This window comes from Mytilus californianus, unplaced genomic scaffold, assembly GCF_021869535.1.
Source record: "Mytilus californianus isolate M0D057914Y unplaced genomic scaffold, xbMytCali1.0.p SCAF_4, whole genome shotgun sequence".
In the NCBI taxonomy this organism is placed as follows: Eukaryota; Metazoa; Mollusca; class Bivalvia; order Mytilida; family Mytilidae; genus Mytilus; species Mytilus californianus.
The window spans coordinates 2,394,114-2,420,668 of record NW_026262690.1 but is presented as its reverse complement, the minus strand read 5'-3'; the positions used below and the strand labels follow the sequence as shown (position 1 = coordinate 2,420,668).

Genomic DNA, 26,555 nt, shown 5'->3' with positions numbered 1-26,555 from the left:
CGCAATTGTTCAGATCTGTCGAAATAATTGCTATCAGAACTAAATTTATGTGATTGTATAAACTTCCCGTGTGGTCCTTACGAATTTCACTGACTCCGAAATCATAACCAGTTTCCCTTACTCCGACTATAATTATTTTCCCCAATTTGATATTGATGGTTTTTTTTTATATCTTGAATGTTTATTCTAAAAACAAAATTCAAGAAGATAAATTAAACAAAAAATTAGCTTACATTAAGATATCATTCAGACAGTTTCAATCACCAGCATTTTTCCCTTCCACAAATCTTCATTGCTTATCAACTATTTCTCAATAGCATAAATGTCTATAGTAAATATATGAATATTTATATATTGATGTATGCCTACTGTGTGGGTTTTATGCAGGATTGTTTCATAGTTAGTCAAGAAAATCCTAGTACTTAAGCTCAAGCATATTGTATAAACTAAGATGTTTATACTCAATATATATTTTTATTTTTAAGATAACTGACAACATTATTTGTATTGAATATAAATGTCGTTTTTCAATTGCACCTTAAAGAATAATAACATTTCTTTATTAACGTTTAGTTGATATATCACATGTTTTAGATTTTTCTGATTGATATCTGGTTATATTCCTATTTTCATTTGAAACAATAGTTTCATTAATGTATCGAAGGGTCTTTTTAATTAGAAAGAAATATAATACGATTGGAAAGACAATGATTTTTTTTGGGGGGAAATTAAAAAAAAATCTAGACTAGTAAAGATTCCAAAGTAAAACTATTTTTATAATCTTCGTTCATTTTTTAAAAACATAATTGTACAAAGTCATCAAAAATTATTATAAATTTAATGATATTCAATATGTTTCAAATTTTGTAAAATGCCTCATAAAAAACCTTTTAATGCGTTAAACGTAAAGTGGAAAATACCATAGTGTTTGAAGCGTTTTCCTGATAAAAATTGTCACAAGGTACCTAAAAAACCCAAAATATATAAAAACAATATCAAATCCAAACTGTTAACTATAACAGAAGCAGCATAATCAAAAGATTTCTGAATAGAATAACGAATACAAATTTTAATCCACATTACAGAAAGGAACTTAGAATACAAGAAAGACAACAATTTACTTACTAATAACCGTGGTCAGTATGCAATGGCTACTTGCTTTTTTTTTATAACAAACAATACCATGTAACACTACGAAATATATGTAAATTACCCATATGAATTATTTTATACACCATTTTGAAAACGTCTGTCGTTATTTGGGTCAGATAAATGTCAAGTATGTATATCAAAGAAAACGAGGAGACAGTTTTGATAGCTTTTGTCGTGAAGGTTTGCATATTGTACATGTAAACCTGCATTCTTCAATCCATTACACTAACTTGTAGATTTGTCCGCAGTTGCATCTATTGCAAAACGAGATCAAAACATGTGGTCACTCAAGAGCACTAGAAAAATGACATTTACTTTGTTGTACAATTTATCACTACCAGTACATTATCCTTCAGAGACATACAATACAAAGAAAAGCAGTATATGTTTACATATAACCATATGACCTTTTGACCACTATTAGTTGACCATGCAACTGACCTGTGGCCTAGGTTGTTAACCTTTGGTTTAATGTTACAAATATTTTATCATGGTTAGGTAAAATAAACTAGTAAGGATGCAAGACTGACATTACCAAAATAAAATACATTATTTCCGAAATTTATTTAGTTTTGATATGATTTGCCTTTATCAAAATGTGCATTTCGTCATTTAAGAATATATTTTGGTTACAAAAACAAGTTAAGAAAACTTTTATTTGTATCCTGGATGAATATGTATTCTCCAAAAAAATGCATAAAGACAGATATCGATATATTAAAAAAAATGTTTTAGTTATTTTCATTAGATTAGAAACAAATAGCTTACCTTCAAACTATTCTTACAAATTGAAGAACCCCAAAAGCTTTATGTTGTTTATATCATATTGCGGAAATTTTAACTGAAACTTCCACTATAGGGATATGATGGTAAATGTATATCTAATATAGGTAATCATTGAAAATTTCCCTGGGTATATTTAATAGTGCGGGATTTCCCTATAGTTTTATTTTTATATCCCACTCAATACCGTTTTTACACATAACCAAGCAGAGATCTATTTCTTGGCGGAAATATTCTTCTGGAAGAAGGAAGGAAGTGTAGGTAGGAATACCATTTTTAAATCTTAAAATATGAGCTTTAAAAGATAAAACGTGCTTGTTGATACCTTCTGTTGCTAAAACAATGTAATATAATTAATTATCAAATTGTTATACACCGTGTATATAATACTGAGACAAAGCATAAATGTGAACATTTAATTCGGTCACATAATTTAAGTACAAAGCCTAAAACGGTAAATGGAGTAAATGGAGACAAACAAATCTATTTTTTGTAACACAATGACATAAACAATATGTGCTTAGCTCGAGGTTTAGCTTTCTTTTACATTCATTACACCCAATATAAATAATGGTATACATTTTTATATTGCAAAAAAAATCAGTTAAGGGGGTACTGGAGTTTACTGGAGAAATACACTTCTTTTTTTATTATGACCGTTGCATGAAAAACAGTGTTTGACAAATTTAGGCAACAGTAGTTCACTGATTTTTCTTTCTCATGAATCATGTAAGAAAATACAAATCAAGTTAACAATAAAAAATGATCATGAGAGAAATCGCATGAATTCCATATGAAGAGAGACCGGGTGCATCGACAGAGGAAGCGGCTTCTGATGCACCATCTATGCAAATCCACACTCAATCAACGTCGACAGGGGAAGCGGCTTTTAATGCACCATCTATGTGAATCCACACTCAGTCAACGTCGACAGAGGAAGCGGCTTCTGATGCACCATCTATGTGAATCCACACTCAGTCAACGTCGACAGGGGAAGCGGTTTCTGGTGCACCATCTATGTGAATCCACACTCAGTCAACGTCGACAGGGGAAGCGGCTTCTGTTGCACCATCTATGTGAATCCACACTCAGTCAACGTCAACAGGGGAAGCGGCTTCTGTTGCACCATCTATGTGAATCCACACTCAGTCAACGTCGACAGGGGAAGCGGCTTCTAATGCACCATATATGTGAATCCACACTCAGTCAACGTCGATAGGGGAAGCGGCTTCTGGTGCACCATCTATGTGAATCCACACTTAGTCAAAATATCACAAATTGGAATAGGACACAATCAGTAAAATAAACAGAGCAGACGACTAAATATCTAAGATGGACAAGTAAAAGTACATGTTAGTGAGACCTTACAGTTTGGGATTTGTAAAATAATAAGTTGAAATCTTGATATTTACGCAGATGATATTCGGTGATTTCGATGGAATTACTAATTGGGCATTGTTGAACTAATTTTGAGTATGCTTTTTTGGGTTCTGTAAATAGGTGGTATCATTAAGGTGAGTGAAATCGATGCTATTTGGATGGTTCTGTTGAATTAGTCGTTGGACATTTTTTACTAGTGTTTTGTATGATATGTGAAAAACAATGTTGAGAGACATTTGCAAGAATTTGAAGTGTCCTGTATAATATGTGAAAGAGCTTTGTGTAGTTCCACTGCCAATGATTGGAATATTTTAAATAATTTGGTGGAGGAACATTGCTAGGGGACACTAGCAAGGATTAGAAGTGTTCTGTAAATATGTGGAAGAGATGATTTGAGTTACACAGGCAATGGTTGGAAGTGTAATGCTTATGTATAATAATTAGTGAGGAAAAGCATTGTTAAGTGACACTAGCAAGGATTGGAAGTTTGCGTTGGAATATGTGGATGAGCTTTGTTGCTTGACACCGGCAATGATCGTTAAAATCATTTTTCAGAGAGCATTGTTAATTACACGGGCAATGATAGTAAGTTTTCTGTTAAATATGTATAAGAACATTGCTGAGTAACACTGGTAGGGATTAAAAGGGTTCTGCATGATATGTGGGAGAGCATGGTTAATGACACTGACAATGATCACAAATGCTCTTTTAAAATGACAGATAATGGTGAGTGACACTGGCCAAAAGAGGCGAAAGAACCAAAGGGACATTAAAACTCACAAGACGAAAATAAACTGAAAACGCCATGGCAAAAAAAGAAAGAGACAAAAAGACAAACAACAGTTCACAAAACACAACATCGAAACTAAAGACTGAAGAACACAACATAGCAAGGATTCTGATTTGAAAAAGGCTATGTATGATATGTGGGAGAGCATCGTAAATGACACTGACAATGATTGGATATGTTCTTTTAAAACGACGGAGAAAATTGTTGAGTGACACTATCAAGAATCAAAAGGGTTATGCATAGAATGTGGGGGAGCATTGTTTATGACACTAACAAGAATCAAAAAGCTTCTGCATGATATGTGAGAAGGCATTGTTGAGTGACAATAACAAGAGAATCAAAGGAGTTCTGCACGAACATGGGAGAGTATTGTTGAGTTGCACTAACAAGTGAGAGCATTGTTGAGTGACACTAACAAGTGAGAGCATTGTTGAGTGACAATAACAAGTGAGAGCATTGTTGAGTGACAATAACAAGAGAATCAAAGGAGTTCTGCACGAACATGGGAGAGTATTGTTGAGTTGCACTAACAAGAGAGAGCATTTAGTGACACTTACAAGAATCAAACGGGTTCTGTATGATATGTCGGAGACCATTGTTGAGTGATACTAACAAGGATCAAAGGGGTTCTGCATAATATGTCGGAGACCATTGTTGAGTGATACTAACAAGGTTCAAAGGGGTTCTGCATAATATGTCGGAGACCATTGTTGAATGTACTAACAAGGATCAAAGGGGTTCTGCATAAAATGTCGGAGACCATTGTTGAGTGATACTAACAAGGATCAAAGGGGTTCTGCATAATATGTGGGAGACCATTGTTGAGTGATACTAACAAGAATCAAAGGGGTTCTGTATAGTATGTGGGAGAGGATTGTTTATGACACTGGTTTTCACACTGATCATTATGTAATGTTTGGCAGAAGCAGCTAACGATAAAAACCGTTCTGTTTGGTTTGATTTTAGGTTGATCACCATTGTTAACCAAAACATACACCGATATGCAAGAGACAAAATTATAGTGTTAAGTATTTTCTTTCTATATTTAACGATAATAAGTTTATCTTTTAAAAAAAGAACATTTAAGTATTGTGTGTGAAAGACATTTTGCCTAGACGTCAGCATTATCATAAAATCAAAATTCAAACATAGTTTAAATTCTCTTTGCTACTCGTATTAATATTTTGTTAAATGACTTTTCTTAAAAAGGTATAACTAACGTTTGAAAGTAAGCGATTCAAAGATTTAAATATGTGCACTCGCATATCTTAGATGCGTGTAAAGCTATGTGTTACTATTAAGAAAGCCGTCAGCAACACGAGTTATGAATGCATTGCACAATGGTCAATATTTTTGTAAGAAAATGAATTTGAAAAGAAGGAAATATAAAGCACATATACGTTTTTCTGCTACTATGATAACTGAATGTGTAATAAAATCAGACTATGACATTCAGTTGCAACTTGAAACAATGATAGTTTAGATCACGGTAACACGTACGAAGAGTTAATTAACTATTAACAATTCAGATTACTTAAATGTTTGAACAAGAAAGATAAGTTCAATGACGTAGAAATGAAATTCGTGATATAAATCCTTAAACACTTTTTTCAGTGTCTGCATGTTAATTTATAATAACCAAATATAAAACAGAATTTTATTTACACATGATAAAATCTTTACATGAAGTTGACAAAGGACGGTTTAAAAACTAGGTCAAGAGATATGTTATCTGAACAGATTTGTATAGAAAATCTCAAAATAGACAAGTATTTATTTGAGACGTACAACAACTTTAAATATAGTAGTATATAAATATGATAAACTTTTACGATCACAGTAAGACTAAATAAAAACGAGACTGGATGTCTGTACGCTCGCCATGTAGGAGCAATTTTTCCAAACGTAAATTTTTAAGATTATTTGTGGTCAAAGATGGACATATGTATCCTGTTATATGTTAAATGCAGTAACATCAGAGTACTAATGGGATGTGTTGCCACTATTTCGCAAAATACCGAGTGAAAGTAGAAAATTGAAAATCAATAAAATCTTTTTTTTGGCAAGGAAACACACACAAAATAGAAGATAGAACTATGATTATAATATTGAGAGAAAAACCAATTAAATTTGTGAAGCATTTCTTTTCTTCATTATAAATATATTGCATTGATAAACACCTCTTTCAGTATTACAGACTCTCATTTGCAAAGAGAGACAAAAGAGAAAAATACCCCCCCCCCCCCCCCCCAGTATTAATTACTTATATAATCCATTAATTGCACCGTATATAAGTTATTAAGTATACAACATTTTATTGATCTTTATAAGAAAAATTAGCTATAAAAAATTATTTCCATCTGTTTACTTTTCATTTATGTTTTGTAGAAATGCTCTTACAAACAACGGTATTACAGAAATTCAGTGAAAATAGTTTATGTATGTCACTCCTATGCTTGTCTTGAGAGATATTAACATAACATCGGTATAACTTTGATTTGGTCAGGTATTTTCTAAAGAACCAAGTTAAGATATAAAGGATTTCAGTGTAAAAGTAACAGCTTCTAAAGAATAACAAATTAATCTTTGATTAGCAGAGAAAGACATGACATAATAATTGATATTCCACATGTAGCTTACAACAAATACTAAGTGAATAAGCAATCATAAATATATGATGAATACTCGCAAACAGTGTCTTCTAAAAATATCAAGTCATTAATTACTATAGTGTGCACAGGAATGTGTTTGTTAACTAAAAAAAAAACAATTAGACGTTTAACTAATTTCTATTATACTATTTGTTAAAGTCTAATATTTGTATTTGACGAATAAATTTAAAACACTTTTGAGTTAATAAAAAAAATCTCTATTTGAAGCATGAAAAAACCGAGATCATTGAGAAACATTTGATAACAGAACTGCTCCGAAATATGTAGCATCCTTCGTGAGGTCAATGGTTGTACCAGCAATTTTGTTTTGTATTTCTAAAACATCGTTCTGTTGAACGAATAGTACACTTGTTATGCTGCAAGTCTTCATCTTTTTGTTTTTATGACTTTTTGGTCCATGCACATAACTGCCGTTGCCTTCAACACACCTCAGTACAGTGTCCGTGTTTGGGTTATGCCGATGATGTATGATAGCTATTTCTTCCCTGGACAAAACATTATTGAATACAACCTACAAAAACATATATTTAATCTTATTCTCCCAATTATTTTCCGGTTTTAATTACAAAAAAAAATATTCGAGATATTGTAAAAAAAAAAATATTCAGTAGCCAGAGCAATCTAATCCATTTTTTTTTTAAATGCATTCAATTACAAATATTTGACAAATCACAGGTATATCTTTGAATTAAACAATGTTTTGTATGTAAAAATAGCGATCGCAGATTATTAGGTCTTTCCACTTTTCCGTGGAAAGACCTATTGCTTTTGTTCTGTTTATTTTTTTTTTCTTCTGCCTAATTTTTTTCTTCCGCTGTATTGTTGTTTCCAAATATGTCGCTTAGATTTTTGGTATATGATATCGAACAGTTAATACGCTTTTAAAACTGACACCGCTAAATAAAATACTTTATTTTGTACGAGTTATCTTCCCAAGCACTACTCCTTCGCAACCGTAAAAGATTACTACAAATTTATTTTACCAAATTGCTCCCTATATCTTCAGGATGTTGAGTTTGGTTTACACCGAAGCATTCCGTAGACTCCATATGAGAGTTATTTCCCCTTATGCATTTCATATATATGATTTACATTTGTAACTGGTAAATCATAAGTGATAGAGACCTAAAGTTTTCGGATTTGAGGTCCTTGGTCCAAAAAAATGAAAATTAGGTCAAGGTCAAAGGTCAAGGTCATATTTTAAATTTTGATTTTGGCTTATTTTCACTTCTTTCCAAAAACCGTATCATATATCGACAAATTATTTTTACTTAATTGTTAGTTGTGACATGTCGTAACACGTAAATTTTGATTGCAAGGGTACGTCGACCGTAAAGGAGAGTTTTCTCCCTTTTTATATCTAAAACTACATGTGTGGTGGTATAACTCATTTACCAAGTATAATAAAGACGTAGGGTAATTTGATTAAAGGTTCTTGGTTTATGACCTTGAAATTGAGCTCAAGGTCAAAGTTGAAATTGACTTTCTAGATTTTGACCTTTGCTTTAACTTCACATTTAGACACTATAAAGCCATGTGACTCTTTCCATTAGGTTGCAATTTACATGAGCTTGAAAATCCAACCGGAAATGACTTTGTGTTAACCGGAAGTAGCTTTGTTTTGTACTTATTTGATGTTAAAGTATATAGAACCATATATTTTTGGAATCAGTGTCAAGTAAACTATCAAATAATACAGGAAGTGACATTTTTTAAACCGAAAGTAACAAATTATCTCCCTTATTTCAATAAAATGTTTAGAAACCATATATTTTTGGAATCAGCGTACATTAAGGTATCATTTAATACTGTATATGACACTTTAAACCGTATTTTAATATTTTCATATCAAAATGAATCGTAAGAAGTGGAAAGACCTTCAATTGTTCTCTGAACAATTGGTTTTTAATTCTTTCTTGTTTTAGATGTTAAAGATTTATTTATTAAATACCTCATTGATTCAAATAAGAAGTACATGGAAAATAATTGACATTTAAAAGAACTATATTCCATAAGATCAATTACAAACCATTAAAAAAACGTAATTTTTGTATTTTTCATATTGCTTACTTCCGATTTTGTTAGTAGAAAAAATTGTTGTCTTCAGTAAATTAACCAAAAGTCTTTTCTTTTTAAGTAAAACTCCAAGTATGTTGCTTTAAGATATTTCAGATCATAAGATATCCCATACCACGTTCTAGTAATCCTAATATCTTTTCTAATGTATTCTGTATAAGAATTCAGAGATTGAAAAATGAGCAAAAACCGATACTGAAAAGTAAGCTATAAAAGGCATCGGCGTGACAATATGTGGAACAAATCAAACGGTCTGATTTATACTTAAAACAATAAACGAAAAACAAATATGAAAAACAGCAACCAATGACAACCGCTGAATTTTCCTCATTATTGGTGTCCTTAGGTCAAGTCATTTCGTTAATATTTTTTTTTTGGAATTTTTTGTCCTGAATATACATGAGATATTTGCAACCGGTCATTAATTAAAGCTCTACCAGTCAAGCAATCAGTATGTGGATCTAAGGAGAAATAAAATCCAAACTCTTTAAAAAAAGAGGCGAAAGATACCAAAGGGAGAATCTTGACTCATAATTCGAGAGAGACCCGAAAAACTATGACTAAAAACACGTAAAACAACGAAAAGACAACAGTCTACAAAACACTTATTTGAAGACTAAAGACTGAGCAGCACTAACCCCTCCAAAAACCGTGGATAATCATCTCACGTGATCCGCAATGGTAAGAAGAACCCCGCCTTTAAATTGGTTGTGACGATAATTGAGCTTCATATCTATATTACATAACTTATCGGTCAACTAACCGTTTTATGACAATCTGTCACGTTGTGATTTGACCTACAACTTTTTTCAATGAGGTTTAATAATAGTATAATACAAAGACGATGACAATAGGGACAAATTTCATCTGGTGTACATTTAATTTTTTTTAATAAAACCTAAATGATATTTTGCAATAAGCTTCTTTATAATGGCATTCATTGATTTCAAATATTAGGCAATATATATTATGTAATGTTCATTTAAAGTGCATTGCATTCTTAGTAACCAATGTGAATTTTCTTCGGTAATAATTGTTTTAGACGCTCCTGAATAATTGTATCTATGACCTTCTAAAACATTGTTTTTTCCGCACAAACAGAAAGAAGAAACTATAAGCACAGAAAAGTCTATAAGAAAGGTGTTTACATTATTTAAGTGGCTACTGACAACTGTGGCTCATTGTCAAGTTTTCTGAGATTTTGATTGTGAGTGTTCTTGATAAAACATGTAAGCAGCTTAAATGATTGATGCATTGTATTTAATCATATACATACATGGAAGTAAACAAGATATATCCCTGTTTCTTTCGCTTTATATTTTCCTTTTTCTGTATCATCAAATGGATTTTCGACATTATTCCAATTTGATCTCTCTAGAAATGTCATAGTCTGACTGTTTTCTGAAAATAACATAGCTATAACCTTATATATTTTTGTTTAAAGTGTATCAACATCAGATTTTAAATTAAATGATGTCGAAATTTTGTAAAAAAACTAAGGTAGATATTTGTTTATTAATTTTGAAAATAAACTATTTGGTTTTTTATTTGGTTAAATGATTGGTACACATTTTGAAAATTATCATGAACAGATGTTTTAAGTAACAATTATCGCAATCATTATAACCTTTTTACACATTATTACAAAGAAATGAAACGTTCATAGTCTATGACAATTATTCACCCCTTTCTGAACAACTTTATGGAGGATTTTGGTAAAATTAAAAAAAAATATCTAAACGGGAGATGTGGGTTATCCGTCAATGACAATCTCATAACACAAGAAGCTATTGGATGTTGGATGTGTACGGATTGATAATTTAGTCTTAGATGCATGATTTTTTTTATTAGTTGTTAGTGGCTTTGAACTAACTGTCAGTAACTGCGAGTACTCTCAGATCTGTACTTAGTGTCTTTTTGTTGTTTGGATGTACAAGTACCTGGCCACGTCCACTTGTATTTGTAGTATTTGTATTTTTATCCATCTGATGAGTTAAGCCTCTTTCAACTGATTTTTATAGTTCGTTCTTATGTTGTACTGTTACACCACTGTCCCAGGTTAGGGGGAGGGTTGGGATCCCGCTAACCACATTCTGTATGTATGTGCCTGTCCCAAGTCAGGAGCCTGTAATTCAGTGGTTGTCGTTTGTTTATGTGTTACATATTTGTTATTCGTTCATTTTTGTACATAAATTAGGCCGTTAGTTTTCTCGTTTGAATTGTTTTACATTGTCATTTCGGGGCATTTTATAGCTGACTGTGCGGTATGGGCTTTGCTCATTGTTGAAGGCCGTACGGTGACCTATACTTGATAATTTCTATGGCATTTGGTCTCCTTGTGGAGAGTTGTCTCATTGGCAATCATACCACATCTTCTTTTTTATAGTAAGGTTTTTTTCGTTTCAGAAATATTTTCAAACAATTTAGCTTAAATAAATGATCTGAATTCTTCTCATTATATCAGTTTCGATAATTTGCAATGTATCTAAAAAGTTCGTGAACCTCTGCAGATTGTTTTAAAATGATATATGAATAATAACATTTAAGTGGATTTCGAGAAAAAAAACCAGTCTAAAACCTAAATGTAAACATATTAACATAAAATAGTTGATGTATTGTTATTGTATAGATATGTTTATCCTGCTACTTACTTAAACTCGTATATGTTCTATTTCTACAGACTGTACCATGCCATAGTGTGTTGCATTCCACTGCAAAACAAATTTTTAATTTATTCAAATGATTTATTTTACAAATAAACAATTAAACCAACAAACACATTTTGATAGTTTGAGAGGAATCAGTTGGACACGGATCTTTTTATTTTTTTACTTGGTACGGATAAAATGGTGATAGCAGGTCTTTTTGATATTCCTGAACCAAATTAACAATAAAAAAGTGTTTTTCACAAATAATTTGAAATCCCGGGCCCTTCGTCAAGTGACTCATTAATTTATTGCGAATCGTAGATTGATTACGACGCCAATTTATATGATTGAACACATCTGTAGTTTTACCTAAAAAAGTATATAAGTGTGTGTCCAAATAACACCAAACTAAACTGATTCGTTAAAATTTTTTATGAAACCTTTATAATTACATACGTTTTAACAGGTATTAATAATTTTACTGATGGTTCTCAATTCAGTTAAGATATAAAAACTCAACAAAGATACCAGGCTTTAAAGTTGGTACGCCAGACGAAAGGAAATCGAACTATAAAGAAAGGCATCCGTTTTTTGTACAAGTTATAATAAGCTTCTGAAATAGGAATAAGTATGAATGTGACGAATGTACTTCTTATATATGGAAATCTTAGATGATAACAATGAATAAAGTTAAATACATTATGAAGGAAACTCTACAAAACACGTGACATATTTTATATGATTTTTTTTCGTAGTAAAAATACATATGAAATAATTCGTTAATAATAAAAGGAAAAAAACTTTACATCTTTTAATCATGATTTGTTGCTGTACTTTCTAGTCATTAACGAAAATTCATCATACAATATTCAAAAGAATTATATGCCAAAAAATAAAAGATAAAGTGAAAGTCGCATCAACAGTAATATCACGTAGAAACTTATTTAGTGACGCAATATCTCATATGAAGTATGTTTCCTAGTTGATACATTTACCTTATTGATGTATTAACTTTACAAAAAGCTTGTCAGACTTCAGCATCTATTTAATATAATCAGGAGTGCGTTAATAAATGTTAGTAAAAGTTCTGGTATAGAGTAAGGAACTCATATATTGGAGGGTTTAGATAGTGTTTTGATGGAAGAAGTCTATTGCTACGAACATTTAAGATACGGAGGGTTTAGATAGAGTTATGGTGGGAGATGTCTATTGCTACGAACATTTAAGATACGGAGGGTTTAGATAGAGTTATGTGGGAGATGTCTATTGCTACGAACATTTAAGATACGGAGTCATGATAATTATATTGTTTACCGATAACTGTGAAATTATAAAAAAAAAATGTGATGAAGACGTTATCTCAGTTCTTTATTTGATATTTGTGTAGTGTTTGCTACTTTATTCTTCTTCCTTCTGAATGTTATGGGTGATTTTAACTAGTCAATTGTATAAAACCGGATGTAAATGCCTTTTACACTATTAGAAGAGTTTGGCAGACCAATTATATCAGTCGGATAGTTTTTTGTAATTCTTTATTTTTTCAATTTCACCTCAGAGATGATTTATATATACAAAATCATATTTTATATTTGACATTTACAAAGTTATTGACTTCGTTTTACAATAGTATGATAATGACTATGAATGGCGGTTTAACGTTCAGTGGCAAGGCAAATCCATGTTCAGGACAATGAAGTATGCTTATATTATTTATAAATTGAGAGAAGTAAGTTAAAGTGAAAATATAAGGGTGATAAATCTAAAACGTGAATGATGTGCACCATATATTCTATAACCATTCTCATTCTTTTCCCAGATCTTGTCCTTATGGTCTATGTCACGATCGAAGTCGGAGGTATAATGAGATGCTTTTATTTTCATCTGAAACAACATATAATAGGCTGTAAATAAATTAATTATCTGCATTATAAAAAATACGTGATTAATATATACATAATAACATAATCAAAGCAAAAATTAACAAATTTAAGAAGAGCTAGTTTGATATAAGAAGAGCTAGTTTGATTTAAGAAGATCTAGTTTGATTTAAGAAGAGCTAGTTTGAATTAAGAAGAGCTAGTTTGATTTAAGAAGAGCTAGTTTCATATCAGAGCATTATATTCTACTGATTGTTTTTACATGTAGCTGTATTTTGGTAGTCCATAATTACCGATATTGATAAATATTGTCCTTTTTCTCAGTAACTTATCTGTTCGTTCTATATAAATATGAATGTGTCGGACATTTTTAACCCTATAACATATGTATGTGTCGGTCCTATTTAACCCTATAACATATGTATGTATCGGTCCTATTTAACCCTATAACATATGTATGTGTCGGTCCTATTTAACCCTATAACATATGTATGTCTCGGTCCTATCTGACCCTACAACATATGTATGTGTCGGTCCTATTTAACCCTATAACAAATGTATGTGTCGGTCCTATTTAACCCAACAACATATGGTGTGTCGGTCCTATTTAACCCAACATATGTATGTGTCGGTCCTATTTAACCCTATAACATATGTATTTGCCGATATTATTTAACCCTACATCATATGAATGTGTCGTTCCTATTTAACCCTAGAACATATGTATGTGTCAGTCATATTTAACACTAGAACATATGTATGTGTCAGTCATATTTAACACCAGAACATATGTATGTGTCAGTCATATTTAACACTAGTACATATGTATGTGTCGGTCATATATTACCCGAGAACAAATGTATGTGTAGGTCCTATATTACCCGAGAACATATATATGTGTCGGTTCTATATAAACTTAGAACATATGTATGTGTCGGTCCTATTTAACCCTACAACATATGGTATGTCGGTCCTATTTGACCCTACAACATATGTATGTGTCGGTCCTATTTAACCCTAAAACATATGGTATGTCGGTCCTATTTAACCCAACATATGTATGTGTCGTTCCTATTTAACCCTACAACATATGTAGGTGTCGGTCCTATATTACCCTACAACATATGTATGTGTCGGTCCTATATTAACCCAGAACATATATATGTGTCGGTTCTACATAAACTAGAACATATGAATGTGTCGATCCTATTCAACCCTAGAAAATATATATGTGTCGGTCCTATATTACCCGAGACCATATGTATGTGTCACTCCTATTTAACCATAAATCATATGTATGTGTCGGACCATAGAAAAGGTCCTATATTATCCGAGAACATATGTATGTGTCGGTCCTATATTCCCGAGAACATATGTATGTGTCAGTCCTATTTAAATATAGAAAATATGTATGTGTCGGACCATAGAAAATATGTATTTGTCGGTTCTATTTTACACTAGAACATATGTATGTGTCAGTCCTGTTTAACACTAGAGCATATGTATGCGTCGGTCCTATTAAACACTAAAACATATGTATGTGTCGGTCCTATATAAACCTAGAACATATGTATGTGTCGGTCCTATTTAACCCTACAACATATGGTATGTCGGTCCTATTTAAGACTCGAACATATATATGTGTCAGTCCTATTTAACCCGAGAACATATGTATGTTTCGGTCCTATTTAGCACTAGAACATATGTATGTGTCGGTCCTATTTAACACTAGAACATATGTATGTGTCGATCCTAATTAACCCTACAACATATGTATGTGTCGGTCCTATTAAACACTAGAACATATGGTATGTCGGTCCTATTTAACCCTACAACATATGGTATGTCGGTCCTATTTAAGACTAGAACATATGGTATGTCGGTCCTATTTAACCCTACAACATATGTATGTGTCGGTCCTATTTAACCCTACAACATATGGTATGTCGGTCCTATTTAACACTAGAACATTTGTATGTGTCAGTCATAGTCAACACTAGAACATATGTATGTGTCGGTCCTATTTAAAGATAGAAAATATGAATGTGTCGGTCCTATTAAACCATAGAAAATATGTAAGTGTCGGTCCTATTTAACACTGCAATATATTCAGTGTCGGTCCTGTTTCATGAAAATAGATAGTTGTTCATAAGTTGTCGATGTTTCTTGTATTTTGGTTCATGAAGAAATTTTGAGTTTTAGATATTTGGTATAGTCTGTTAATAATATTCATAGCTTCATGTAAAGGAATTTATGAATAATTATAAAGTGTGGTGAACGTAAAGGGCAGCAACCAAACAACACAAAAAAGAAAATAAATAGTTTTCGATAAGCATACGGTCTTTAATGATATTCTGGGTTTTTATCATGTAAGGTTTTCTTAACTCGTTAGGTACAATAGCAATTATATATATAAAAAAGTCTGTATAAGACTACTGTACTTACCAATTTTCCAGGTTCACCTTTCTCCCCTCTTGGTCCTTTAAATAATGAATACAAATCAATGAATCAAAAGATGATAAATGTTACCTAATTTTCTTTGAAATAAATGACTCGTGTCCTTTTAATTAAGTATCGAACTGGAATATAAAACATAGACCAAAACTGACAAATTAATTGTTGTGTGGAACGTACGAACTGGCATATCAAAAATATTACCGAACAGACATATCAAATTTAATGCCGAACTGGCAAACAAACAGTAAAGCAAATAAATTGTTTTCCACTGTATAAACGAGTATACAAAGCTTGAAGATATTTTCACTGTATAAACGAGTACACAAAGCTTGAAGATATTTCCACTGTATAAACAAGTATACAAAGCTTGAAGATCTTTCCACAGTATAAACGAGTATACAAACTGTATAAACGAGATACAAAGCTTGGAGATATTTCCACTGTATAAACGAGTATACAAAGCTTGAAGATCTTTTCACTGTATAAACGAGTATACAAAGCTTGAAGATCTTTCCACTGTATAAACGAGTATACAAAGCTTGAAGATCTTTCCACTGTATAAACGAGTATACAAAGCTTGAAGATCTTTCTACTGTATAAACAAGTATACAAAGCTTGAAGATATTTCCACTGTATAAACGAGTATACAAAGCTTGAAGATATTTCCACTGTATAAACGAGTATACAAAGCTTGAAGATCTTTCCACAGTATAAACGAGTATACAAAGCTTGAGGATCTCTTCACTGTATAAACGAGTATACAAAGCTTGAGGATCTTTTCACTGTATAAACGAGTATACAAAGCTTGAAGATATTTCCACTGTATAAACGAGTATACAAAGCTTGAAGATATTTAATTGCCAATCTTTAATTTGTATTTTTCACTCCAATGTTGGTACATTTTATACCCAGACTTATTAGAATTTAGTTAACACAGGAGTAATACTTTGTATTTATTTTCATTAAATGATACACACCTGTATTTCCTTGTATTCCCACAGGACCAGGATCTCCTTTTATACCTCGAGCACCACTTGGTCCTTGTTCCCCTGCTGTACCAGATTCACCCTTCTCCCCTGTATCACCTTTGGGTCCGGGAGGTCCTCTTTTTCCACGCCTCCCTCTGCACTTACATCTGCGAGCTGACATTGAAATAAATTTAATGGGTATAATTTTCTTTGGAGCTATTTAATTTGAACTATAAATCAACACGCGCATCAATTGATTGCTTGAAAGGAAAGACACAAAGTAGATTTTATATCAAATTTGGGAAAGAAAATTTAAAAAAGGGAGAATACAATGTTCATTGTACGTTCCTTCGTGTACTATTATTGTTCCATTACTCGAGATATGAAGAGGAAGATTCGAGATTTGAAGAGGAAGAGTTGAGATTTGAAGAGGAAGAGTTGAGATTTGAAGAAGACGAGTTGGGATTTGAAGACGTAAAGTTGAGAGTTGAAGAAGAAGAGTTGAGATTTGAAGAAGTAGAGTTGAGATTTGAAGAGGCAGAGTCGAAATTTGAAGAGGTAGAGTTGAGATTTGACAGGATAGAGTTGAGATTTGAAGAGGTAAAGTTGAGATTTGACGGGATAGAGTTGAAATTTGAAGAGGTAGAGTCGAGATTTGAAGAGGTAGAGCTGAGATTTGAAGAGGTAGAGTTGAGATTTGAAGAGGTAGAGTCGAGATTAGAAGAAGTGGAGTTGAGATTTGACGGGATATATTTGAGATTTGAAGCGGTAGAGTCAAGATTTGAAGAGGTAGAGTTGAGATCTGACGGGATAAAGTTGAGATTTGACGGGATAAAGTTGAGATTTGACGGGATAGAGTTGAGATTCGAAGAGGTAGAGTCGAGATTTGACGGGATAGAGTTGAGATTTGACGGGATATAGTTGAGATTTGACGGGATAGAGTTGAGATTTTTGAAGAGGTAGAGTTGAGATTTGACGGGATAAAGTTGAGATTTGACGGGATAAAGTCAAGATTTGACGGGATAGAGTTGAGATTTGAAGAGGAAGGGTCAAGATTCGAAGAGATAAAGTTGAGATTTGACGGGATAGAGTTGAGATTTGACGGGATAGAGTTGAGATTTGACGGGATAGAGTTGAGATTTGAAGAGGTAGAGTCAAGATTTGAAGAGATAGGGTTGAGATTTGACGGGATAGAGTTGAGATTTGACGGGATAGGGTTGAGATTTGACGGGATAGAGTTGAGATTTGAAGAGGTAGAGTTGAGATTTGACGGGATAAAGTTGAGATTTGACGGGATAGAGTTGAGACTTGAAGAGGTAGAGTCAAGATTCGAAGAGATAGAGTTGAGATTTGACGGGATAGAGTTGAGATTTGAAGAGGTAGAGTCAAGATTTAAAGAGATAGGGTTGAGATTTGACGGGATAGAGTTGAGATTTGACGGGATAGAGTTGAGATTTGACGGGATAGAGTTGCGATTTGACGGGATAGAGTTGAAATTTGAAGAGGTAGAGTTGAGATTTGACCGGAAAGAGTTGAGATTTGACGGGATAGACTTGAGATTTGACGGGATAAAGTTGAGATTTGACGGGATAAAGTTGAGATTTGAAGAGGTAGAGTCAAGATTTGAAGAGGTAGAGTCAAGATTGCAAGAGGAAGAGTTGAGATTTGAAGAGGAAGAGTTGAGATTTGAAGAGGAAGAGTTAAGATTTGACGGGATAGAGTTGAGATTTGACGGGATAGAGTTGCGATTTCTAAAATCTAGTTCCTCCCGCACATCGTTGTGATTCTGTTCCGTCAGCGGTTCTGTTTTGTTGTTACGTCTTGATGTTTTGTTGTTACATCTTGATGTTTTGTCATAGCGGGACTTTGGTGTAGATGGTAGATAGATTGTGTTAAATTTATTATAGGATTAAACGCCTGTTTCACGGAATTTATTGATGTATAAACTAGACCAGTTCACTCACAAACAAATAAATGTCCGATGGACTTTTATGATAAAAAGTAAAATACAAAAGTACCGCACTCCAAGGAAAAGTCCCTTATCAAATGGCAAAATCAAAAGCTCAAACACATCAAACGAATGGAAAACAACTGTCATATTCCTGACTTGATACAGGCATTTCCTTATGTAGAAAATGGTGAATTAAACCTGGTTTTATAGCTAGCTAAACCTCTCACTTGTATGACAATCGCATAAAATTCTATTATATTGACAACAATGTGTGAACGAAAAAAAAAAACAGACATCATAGGAGAAAAAATGTAAAGAAAAAGGGTAAAGCAGTCAACATTGTGTTATAATCTTAATCACTATAAAAGCAAACAAATATGTCAACAAAGACAAACAAAAAGGCATATAGACAAAGAACATAAGCAAAAATGAAAGACAAGAATATAAGATATGTTTGTGAGTGACTTGTTCCAGTTTATACACCAATAAATTCCTTTAAAAGTTCATTTAATCCTTATAATTCTTCAAAATTTGGAGATAAGGAATTTAATTTCCCCACTCGTAACTTCTATCTCAGTAAATTGTATATTTGTGTCATTGAATTGGCATGGCGCATGAATATATTTTTTGGTTAACGCAAAAAAATGTACTCCATAAAATTTGCTAAAATCTGATAAAAAATTAACTACTAAAATATCTCATTATCATTCAAATAAATGTTTTGTGTTTATTATTTAATTTAACGATGAACGCGAAGTGAAAATAGATATTTATAACGTCGAGCCGGTTTGTGTTATTATCGCCGCCATCTTGTTTACATTGGTTCAAACAGTAGTTCCGTCAACGTCGTCTATCCAAAAATAGATAACTTCAAGAGCCACTACCGGAAGCCCTCTCGACCAACCATATAAACGTATGCCTTAATATGCAAATCATATTAGAATTATGTTACGATATAGACATATTGTATTGCGTAATTATTTAAACTTTAAATTTTAAAGAAACTTGAAGTGCTGTGTTTAGCATTGACCATGCGAAAATACCAGCCAAGGCCGAAGACTTTGTGCACGACCACTGAAGGATAAAAACAAAGGGGATATTTAAATTTCTAGGACCACAGAAAAAATGTTTTGGCACTAATGTTGTTTTTTTTTTGTTAGAATGACATATTGCACGTATATTATTCTTATATTGAGATAGTGACTCTATATAACGAAAATTTGATTCGTCACGAAATATTGGCAAGACAATGCTACGTTTTGCAAGTAAATGCATACATGCATACGTTTAAGATTTTACACAAAAACAAAAAAAGCTTAACATAAGCGCGGAGGAACAATTTGAGTGCCAGTCTTTGGTGTTTTAGGGGTGTAAAAATGTCCTCTGAAACTTATCAAACATTTTTTTTTTATATTTGTATTGTGGAAGCTTTTTTTACTTGCATCGTCTTTACTAATAACAAATACTTTCGAAAAGTTTCAAAGATAATCTCGTGCAATAGTTATATATAATACCTCTCTTCGTTTTGGTTTTCTTTTGGGCATTCCGTTTCAAAACCACGTGATTGTAACCTCCATCGTTGTCTTCACCCTATTAGGAGTAAATGAAAAATTTGGAAGAACAGACATAACTTAATCTTTAAGGCATACATTTGTAACATGAAATAAAATTTGATAAAAGCAAACAAACAGAAACAATAGTTCGCATTCTACGCATTAGCTGAAACGGACGTATAGACATATCTAGGCGTTGACAATTGACCTCGAGGTCAACATTTTGATATCTAATGACAAGACAATATCTTTTTACATTTTAAACAACTAAAATAAAGTATTTATATTTATCAGAGATATATCTTATCCTTCCCTGTCTTTTTAACATTAGTAAAAGGATTATATAAAAGATATTTGACCTTGTAAAGTACGAGTATTTTCGGAAAAACTTATGATATTGTTTGGGTATCGGCGTTCCTGATGAAGGTTAATCCAGAAAAGCGCTTTGGACGCACGCTATTTAGTGGTTTTTTTTCCTTTGCCAGCATTTTAGATACGGTAATATGTAGTATTGATTTAATCGAGTAATATGTGTTGTTTATATATAGACAGGTTTTTTCCGATTATCTATAGTAACCTTAGTTTGTGACACGACTCCTAGACGTCGTGGTAATAGCGGTCGCCTTTACAACCGTCAAAAATTATAAACAAGATATACATCTATTTCCCAGACCGCATATAATTGCTTAACGTAAACTTCTCTTCTTTAAGTTTTCCAGTCTTCCATGATGATCCATAACTGGTGCATGCGTGGCCCATTTATTTACAACAAGTTAATATAAAGTTATATACAAACGGTTGAAAGAACAGGCTTAGCGATTAAAACTATGTACATGAGATGAAGCTATTTAGATGAGAGTAGAGAGAACAGCATATGTGAGCTGCTCTCTGAACGAGTTGACTGTCAGTGAATGAACAACTGTAGTTGGTAGAAGATTCCATTGCGTTATTGTGTATGGGAAAAATGAAAATCTGTACGAGTCTTTGGGTGTATAGATGTGTCTGAAGGTGTGTGAATGATGTTTTCTGGTTCTTGAGTCTGATGGAATGAGAATTGTGCTAGATGGTATAGCAACAAGATGATGTGTGATCTTGTACATCATAACCAGGCATGCACATAATCTGTGTTGTGTTAATTGTGGCCAGTTGAGTGTGTTAAGCATGTTTGATACACTGCTAGTGTTATGATACCTGTTGCAGGCATACCGAGCAGCTCTCCTTTGGACCATCTCTGCCTTCGAGTATGGCAAGCCGTTCTCGTCAAAACTATGTCTAAACCATTTTTTCGAAAAAAATTACACACTGAGAATTAAAAAATCACACTGAGATTTAAGAACCTAAAATAACACACTGAGAAATCGAAATTACACACTGAGATTTAAAAAAATGAAAAACACGCACAGAGAATATAAAATTACACACCAAGATTTAAAAAAAGACAAACTGAGATGAAATAAATTGAAAATCACACACTGAGAATTGTTAATTACACAATGAGATTTCAAAAATACACACTGAGATTAATATGCAAATTACTAATGAATATTCATGAGATGAATAATTCAACAGATTAATATATTGGTCTCCCGAACTCTTGTCATTATAATGAAATGCGGTTCCTATAACCAACATTCGTAATAAATTTCAAGACTTAACAACTTTTTTTGCTAACTCATATTCATAAGTTTGTTGCCTATAATTCAGATGATTACTAACAGTATATCGGGATTTTTTGTTTAAAACTGTTTAAGCATGGTCTCTCTTCAAAAGTCTTTCAACTGTTATCCTGATTTCGCAAAGTATCTTTTATATTTTTTTACGTTTCCATTGTATAATAAACACTTGGGAAAAAAATTCACTGCATTGTTTGTATTTTTGCAGATTGTTCCAATGTTTTCTTATAATTTTAATAAAGTTTTTCACCATATGGTTATATTTTGTAATGAGAGTAAGTGGGTATTTTTCTTGTTCTATTGGTCTTTAATAACGTAGTTTTTCTATACGTTGTATTTTTAATGTTTTTTATAAAACATTTAGCGCCAAATTGAAGGACTAACGAGTTCTGTCCCCTAGTTGTTTTAAGCTTGTAATAGATTCAGATTAAGTATGCTAATTTGATATGTGCGCATAAAAAGTGCGCACAAATCTCAGTGTGTAATTTTAAATTCTCAGTGTGTAATCTTAAATTCTCAGTGTGTGTTTTTCAGTTTATTTCATCTCAGTGTGTCTTTTTGAAATCTCATTGTGTAATTTTCAATTCTCAGTGTGTAATTTTCAATTCTCAGTGTGTGTTTATCAATTTTTGTAATCTCAGTGCGTTTTTATGAAATCTCAGTGTGTAATTTTCAATTCTCAGTGTGTGTTTTTAGGTTTTTTAATCTCAGTGTGTTTTTTTTAATTCTCAGTGTGTAAATTTTTCGAAAAATGGTTTAAACATAGTTTTGACGAGAACGGCTTGCCATATTCGAGATAGATTCTGAGGTGTGGGGGTCCCAAACCGATCAGGAGTTCTCGAGTTTGGGACGGACAAGTGCTTGGTATGCCTGGCTCTTAATGTTTTGGTTAGATGTTTTCAGGTTTCTCCTTAGAAAGCCAAGTGTTTTATTTGCTTTGGAGATATTGTCATCTATATATATGTTTGTCCCATTTTAGGTTTGACTGTAGTGTGATGCCTGGGTATTAAGCAGATGTAACAGTTTCTAAAATATGATTGTGAAGAGTGTAGTTATGTTGTAAAGGTTGACGTTCAGTTGTGACAGATAGAACAGTACACTTGTCTGGGTGGAAGGCCATCAGCCAGTCCACTCCCCATTTCGCTGCTGCATCAAGATCGATCAGCTTGCAGTTTGAGGCAGTCACCCTGGGATTTCACTGGTATGTATATGATACTGTCATCAGCAAATAATCTTAGTTTGCTATGAGTAAGGTAGTCTGGAAGGTCGTTTATATAGGCCATGAATAGGACTGGACCTAAGACAGTACCTTGTGGAACCCCAGAGGTGACTGGGACTGTGCTTGCATGATGATCTTCCCTCCAGGACAACTGTCTGAGTACGGTTGGAGAGAAATGCAGAGATCCAGTTTAATGTGTTTCCATTGATACCAAAATGATTTAACTTTAGAGCAAGTGACGATGAGGAACTTTATCAAAGGCATTTGCAAAGTCCATTATTATAAGATCTGTTTGTGTATTTGAATTGTTTGTGGATTGAAGTTCTTGGATGAAGGAGAGAAGTTGTGTTTCGCAAGATTGAGAATGCCGAAAAGCTAATGCAAGTTAATGAGATTGGTCTATAGTTGACCGGTTTATGTTTTTTTTATATGCAGGTGCAACTCTAGCATGTTTCCAGTCGTCAAACACAAGAATGTGAAGGCGTACTTGACCTCGGCAAAATTATAAATGCCATAAATATTAAAGTAATTAGATAAAGAATGGATATTAAAATTATAAGTGTATTGCAGGCCAGCTGTCGAGTCCTTAAAATATAACTGCATTTGATACGGTACACCCGGGACATAATATATTGACTAAAGTATACTAATCACAGGTTACATATCGATTAATCGACTTGGTAATCAAAATATTGATTATTATAGTAAATAAAAATAATTTTTCTTGTCGGGTCGAATGTGATATATCGGAAAAACCAGGTGCAATTTTATCAAATCATAGAAATTTCTGTGGTCCAACCTATAATCAGACAGTCCTTAAATTCAACAATCCTCAAGTCCGACGGTCCTATAATTCGACAACCCGTTTCGTCCGACGCGCGGTTACTTGTCTCTGCTGAAAAAAATACACCTATAGACATGTAACGTCTGAATTTACTTTTTCACATAGACGAGACAAGTGGTATAAAGTTAATTGACTTTTCTTAGCTGATTTTCATATTACAATCTAGTGTGTGTGTGTTATTAATATTTTGTTATTCCACTGATCGAAATAAGAGGGGGTTGAGTGCTCATAATAACCAAGATAAACCCCTTCTTCTCTCGACTTATTTCATATTTTGTCATGCCGTGGCCTTCAAAAGCTTACTATACGCTTTTGCTTATTGTCGAAGGGCGTACAGTGCCTGATGGTTGTTTACATCCGCGTCATTTGTTACTGGATATCTCCTTGTATTTATATTGTCTTTAAACATGAAACTGATTTATCCTATTATGTTTCGTGACGCTAAAATGCGTATCTACTTTATTTCTTATACTGCAACGCTTAAAACTATATGTAAGTAATGTAAGTTATGTAGTGTTATGTAAAAGGGGAACTGCAATATGATGTGGATGATGTACATTGTGTAAGCCTATGCATTAATGTCATAATTTAAGTTCTATGTATATATATGGAACGTCGTAAAAAAGTCATTGCATATTGCAATTTTTATATAGCTAATTCGATTTGAGATCGCAAATTACATAAATATTTTGATCGCGATATATACTAACTACACTCAATTTTCGCACATTTATGTAATTTCAAATCGAAATAACTTTTACGTAAATTTCACAGAAATTGATCAAGGGTGAATACAGTTGTATAGGCGAAAATTCACAGATGTATGAATGAAATGTACCAAAAAAATCAAAAGCACACTTCTAAATAGAGAAGTCTTATAGATCTAGAAAAACAATTCCAAGAACGAGGAAAATCGAAAAGCAGCGACAACGAAGCAAGTTCCAAAACTGAAAATTAAAATTAAATTTTTAAAGGAGAAAAAAAAAATGTCTAATAAAGCCGGATTGATGTCAAGTCTTTCTTGGAGAGTTCGCAATTACTGCTTTAGAGATCAAATTCGTTAAGGATAAAACTTACTTCATTCACAGGAAGTAATTGACTACCTAGTGCTCAGACCTAGTGATGTCGACTTTTGAAGTGATTAAATCGGTTCAGGTTTACTAAGCCATTAATATGATATACATTATTTGAGTATGAATATAAAAGGTTTACTTATTTATTTGAACACCTTGGGCACAGCATTAAGATGAAGCTGCCTTCATTTTTGCTCCAAAGTATTCATAGATCGATAAAGATAACCCATAAAAAAGGAAGAAAATACAATGAAAAAAAAACACCTCTCGAAAAAGTAAAGATAACGGAAGTCAATTGAAGCAAAACCAAAAATGAATATATACATCTTAATATCCAAAAAAAAACCCGTTACACAGAATACCTAGCAGCTTCCACTATGAAGTACACTTAATGTTTTGATTTGTTGTTTGCCATCTTCCTTAAAAAGTTTTTTTTTCTGCAAAAGAGTGTTGCATCAAACTATCTGCGATGATTTATGATTGTAAATATTTATTTAAAGATAATTAAAAAAATCAAAACTGAATTGCTCTGAATAATATTTTATTTAACTTTACAGTTAATCAAGTCAATATACAGAAAAGAAAGAGGAAGTGAATTAGTTCCGGAGAATTTGGCTGATTTCAACGAATTCAAAGGAAAGGGAGATAATACCAGTTAAGCTGCTGTAAACAAATTAATTTTCCCCCGACATTTTCATATATACAATTTTACAATATTTCACACGAAGAATGAAGCTTATTTAAGCGACCCCCTAGCCACCCCCCCCCCCCTCCTCCAAAAAAAAGAAGAAACTAAAAAGAAATTTAAAAAAAAATGATTCAAAATACAAAAGCAAGACAAACCACTAGCATTCAAAAATTAAGAAAGAAGAAAAAAAAGTTTTGTATTTGTAAAAGTATTTGTTAAAGAATTACTTTTATGACTAGAAATATACATGTCCTAATACTTACTCGGTGAGTGTCTTCTACTCGCCTTTGTAATGCAGCTTTATGTAACTCGGTGGACAGTTCTTTTCTGATGTTTATGTTTTCTGATAGTATCCATACATTGCATGCCAAAATTGCACAAGATAAAATAAATAGAACTATGGTTGCCAAGACAATAATTCTTTGCGAACTAGTTAGTGATGGTTTTCTTTGTGTTGCTGTATCGATGTTGACTCGACATTTAGGACATGGCGACCTTTCGTGCACATAATTAACATCAGAGTATAAATCCATTTTCAAATAAAAAGTTTGGTCGAAAAAGCATCAAGCCCAAGTATGTATGCTACTAGCTGCTAGTTGCTTTTCCCGCCATTTAAACATACCTTCTATATTACGTTTTCATATTTGCAAAATTGGCATGCGCATTGTATATAGATAGGTAAGTACGTACATACATAGATATATCTAGGTTTTTAATATCACAGGTGAATTCTACTTGCACTTTGATTCCC

At 32.7% G+C, this 26,555-nt stretch overlaps 1 protein-coding gene and 1 long non-coding RNA gene across 3 annotated transcripts; one reads left to right on the top strand and one right to left on the bottom strand.

Annotated features, from left to right (window-relative positions):
- The first annotated feature begins 311 nt into the window (after window positions 1-311).
- On the top strand, window positions 312-6,351 carry LOC127737279 (uncharacterized). Its single transcript, XR_007999336.1, has 2 exons — window positions 312-4,777; window positions 4,833-6,351. It is a non-coding gene; the product is annotated as an uncharacterized LOC127737279 (long non-coding RNA).
- LOC127737275 (uncharacterized) lies at window positions 5,749-26,484 on the bottom strand. 2 transcript variants are annotated; one of them, XM_052247829.1, is made up of 8 exons: window positions 26,068-26,484; window positions 20,269-20,344; window positions 16,813-16,977; window positions 15,824-15,858; window positions 13,283-13,382; window positions 11,505-11,564; window positions 10,130-10,254; window positions 5,749-7,288 (listed from the first exon to the last, which is right to left on the bottom strand). In XM_052247829.1, the coding sequence occupies exons 1-8, from the start codon at window positions 26,335-26,337 to the stop codon at window positions 7,001-7,003; spliced, it is 1,119 nt and encodes a 372-aa protein (XP_052103789.1). In that variant the 5' UTR covers window positions 26,338-26,484; the 3' UTR covers window positions 5,749-7,000. The 2 variants fall into 2 exon arrangements, with proteins under 2 accessions (XP_052103789.1, XP_052103790.1); XM_052247830.1 differs by having other exon boundaries at window positions 13,298-13,382.
- Between the last annotated feature and the right edge of the window lie 71 nt (window positions 26,485-26,555).

Coding starts and splice junctions, on each gene's coding strand:
- LOC127737275 (XM_052247829.1), bottom strand. CDS start 26,337: ATGGATTTATACTCTGATGTTAATTATGTGCACGAAAGGTCGCCATGT. Junction 20,345..26,067: donor GAGTAGAAGACACTCACCGA/GTAAGTATTAGG, acceptor TACTCCTAATAG/GGTGAAGACAACGATGGAGG. Junction 10,255..11,504: donor TAGAACATATACGAGTTTAA/GTAAGTAGCAGG, acceptor TGTTATTTTCAG/AAAACAGTCAGACTATGACA.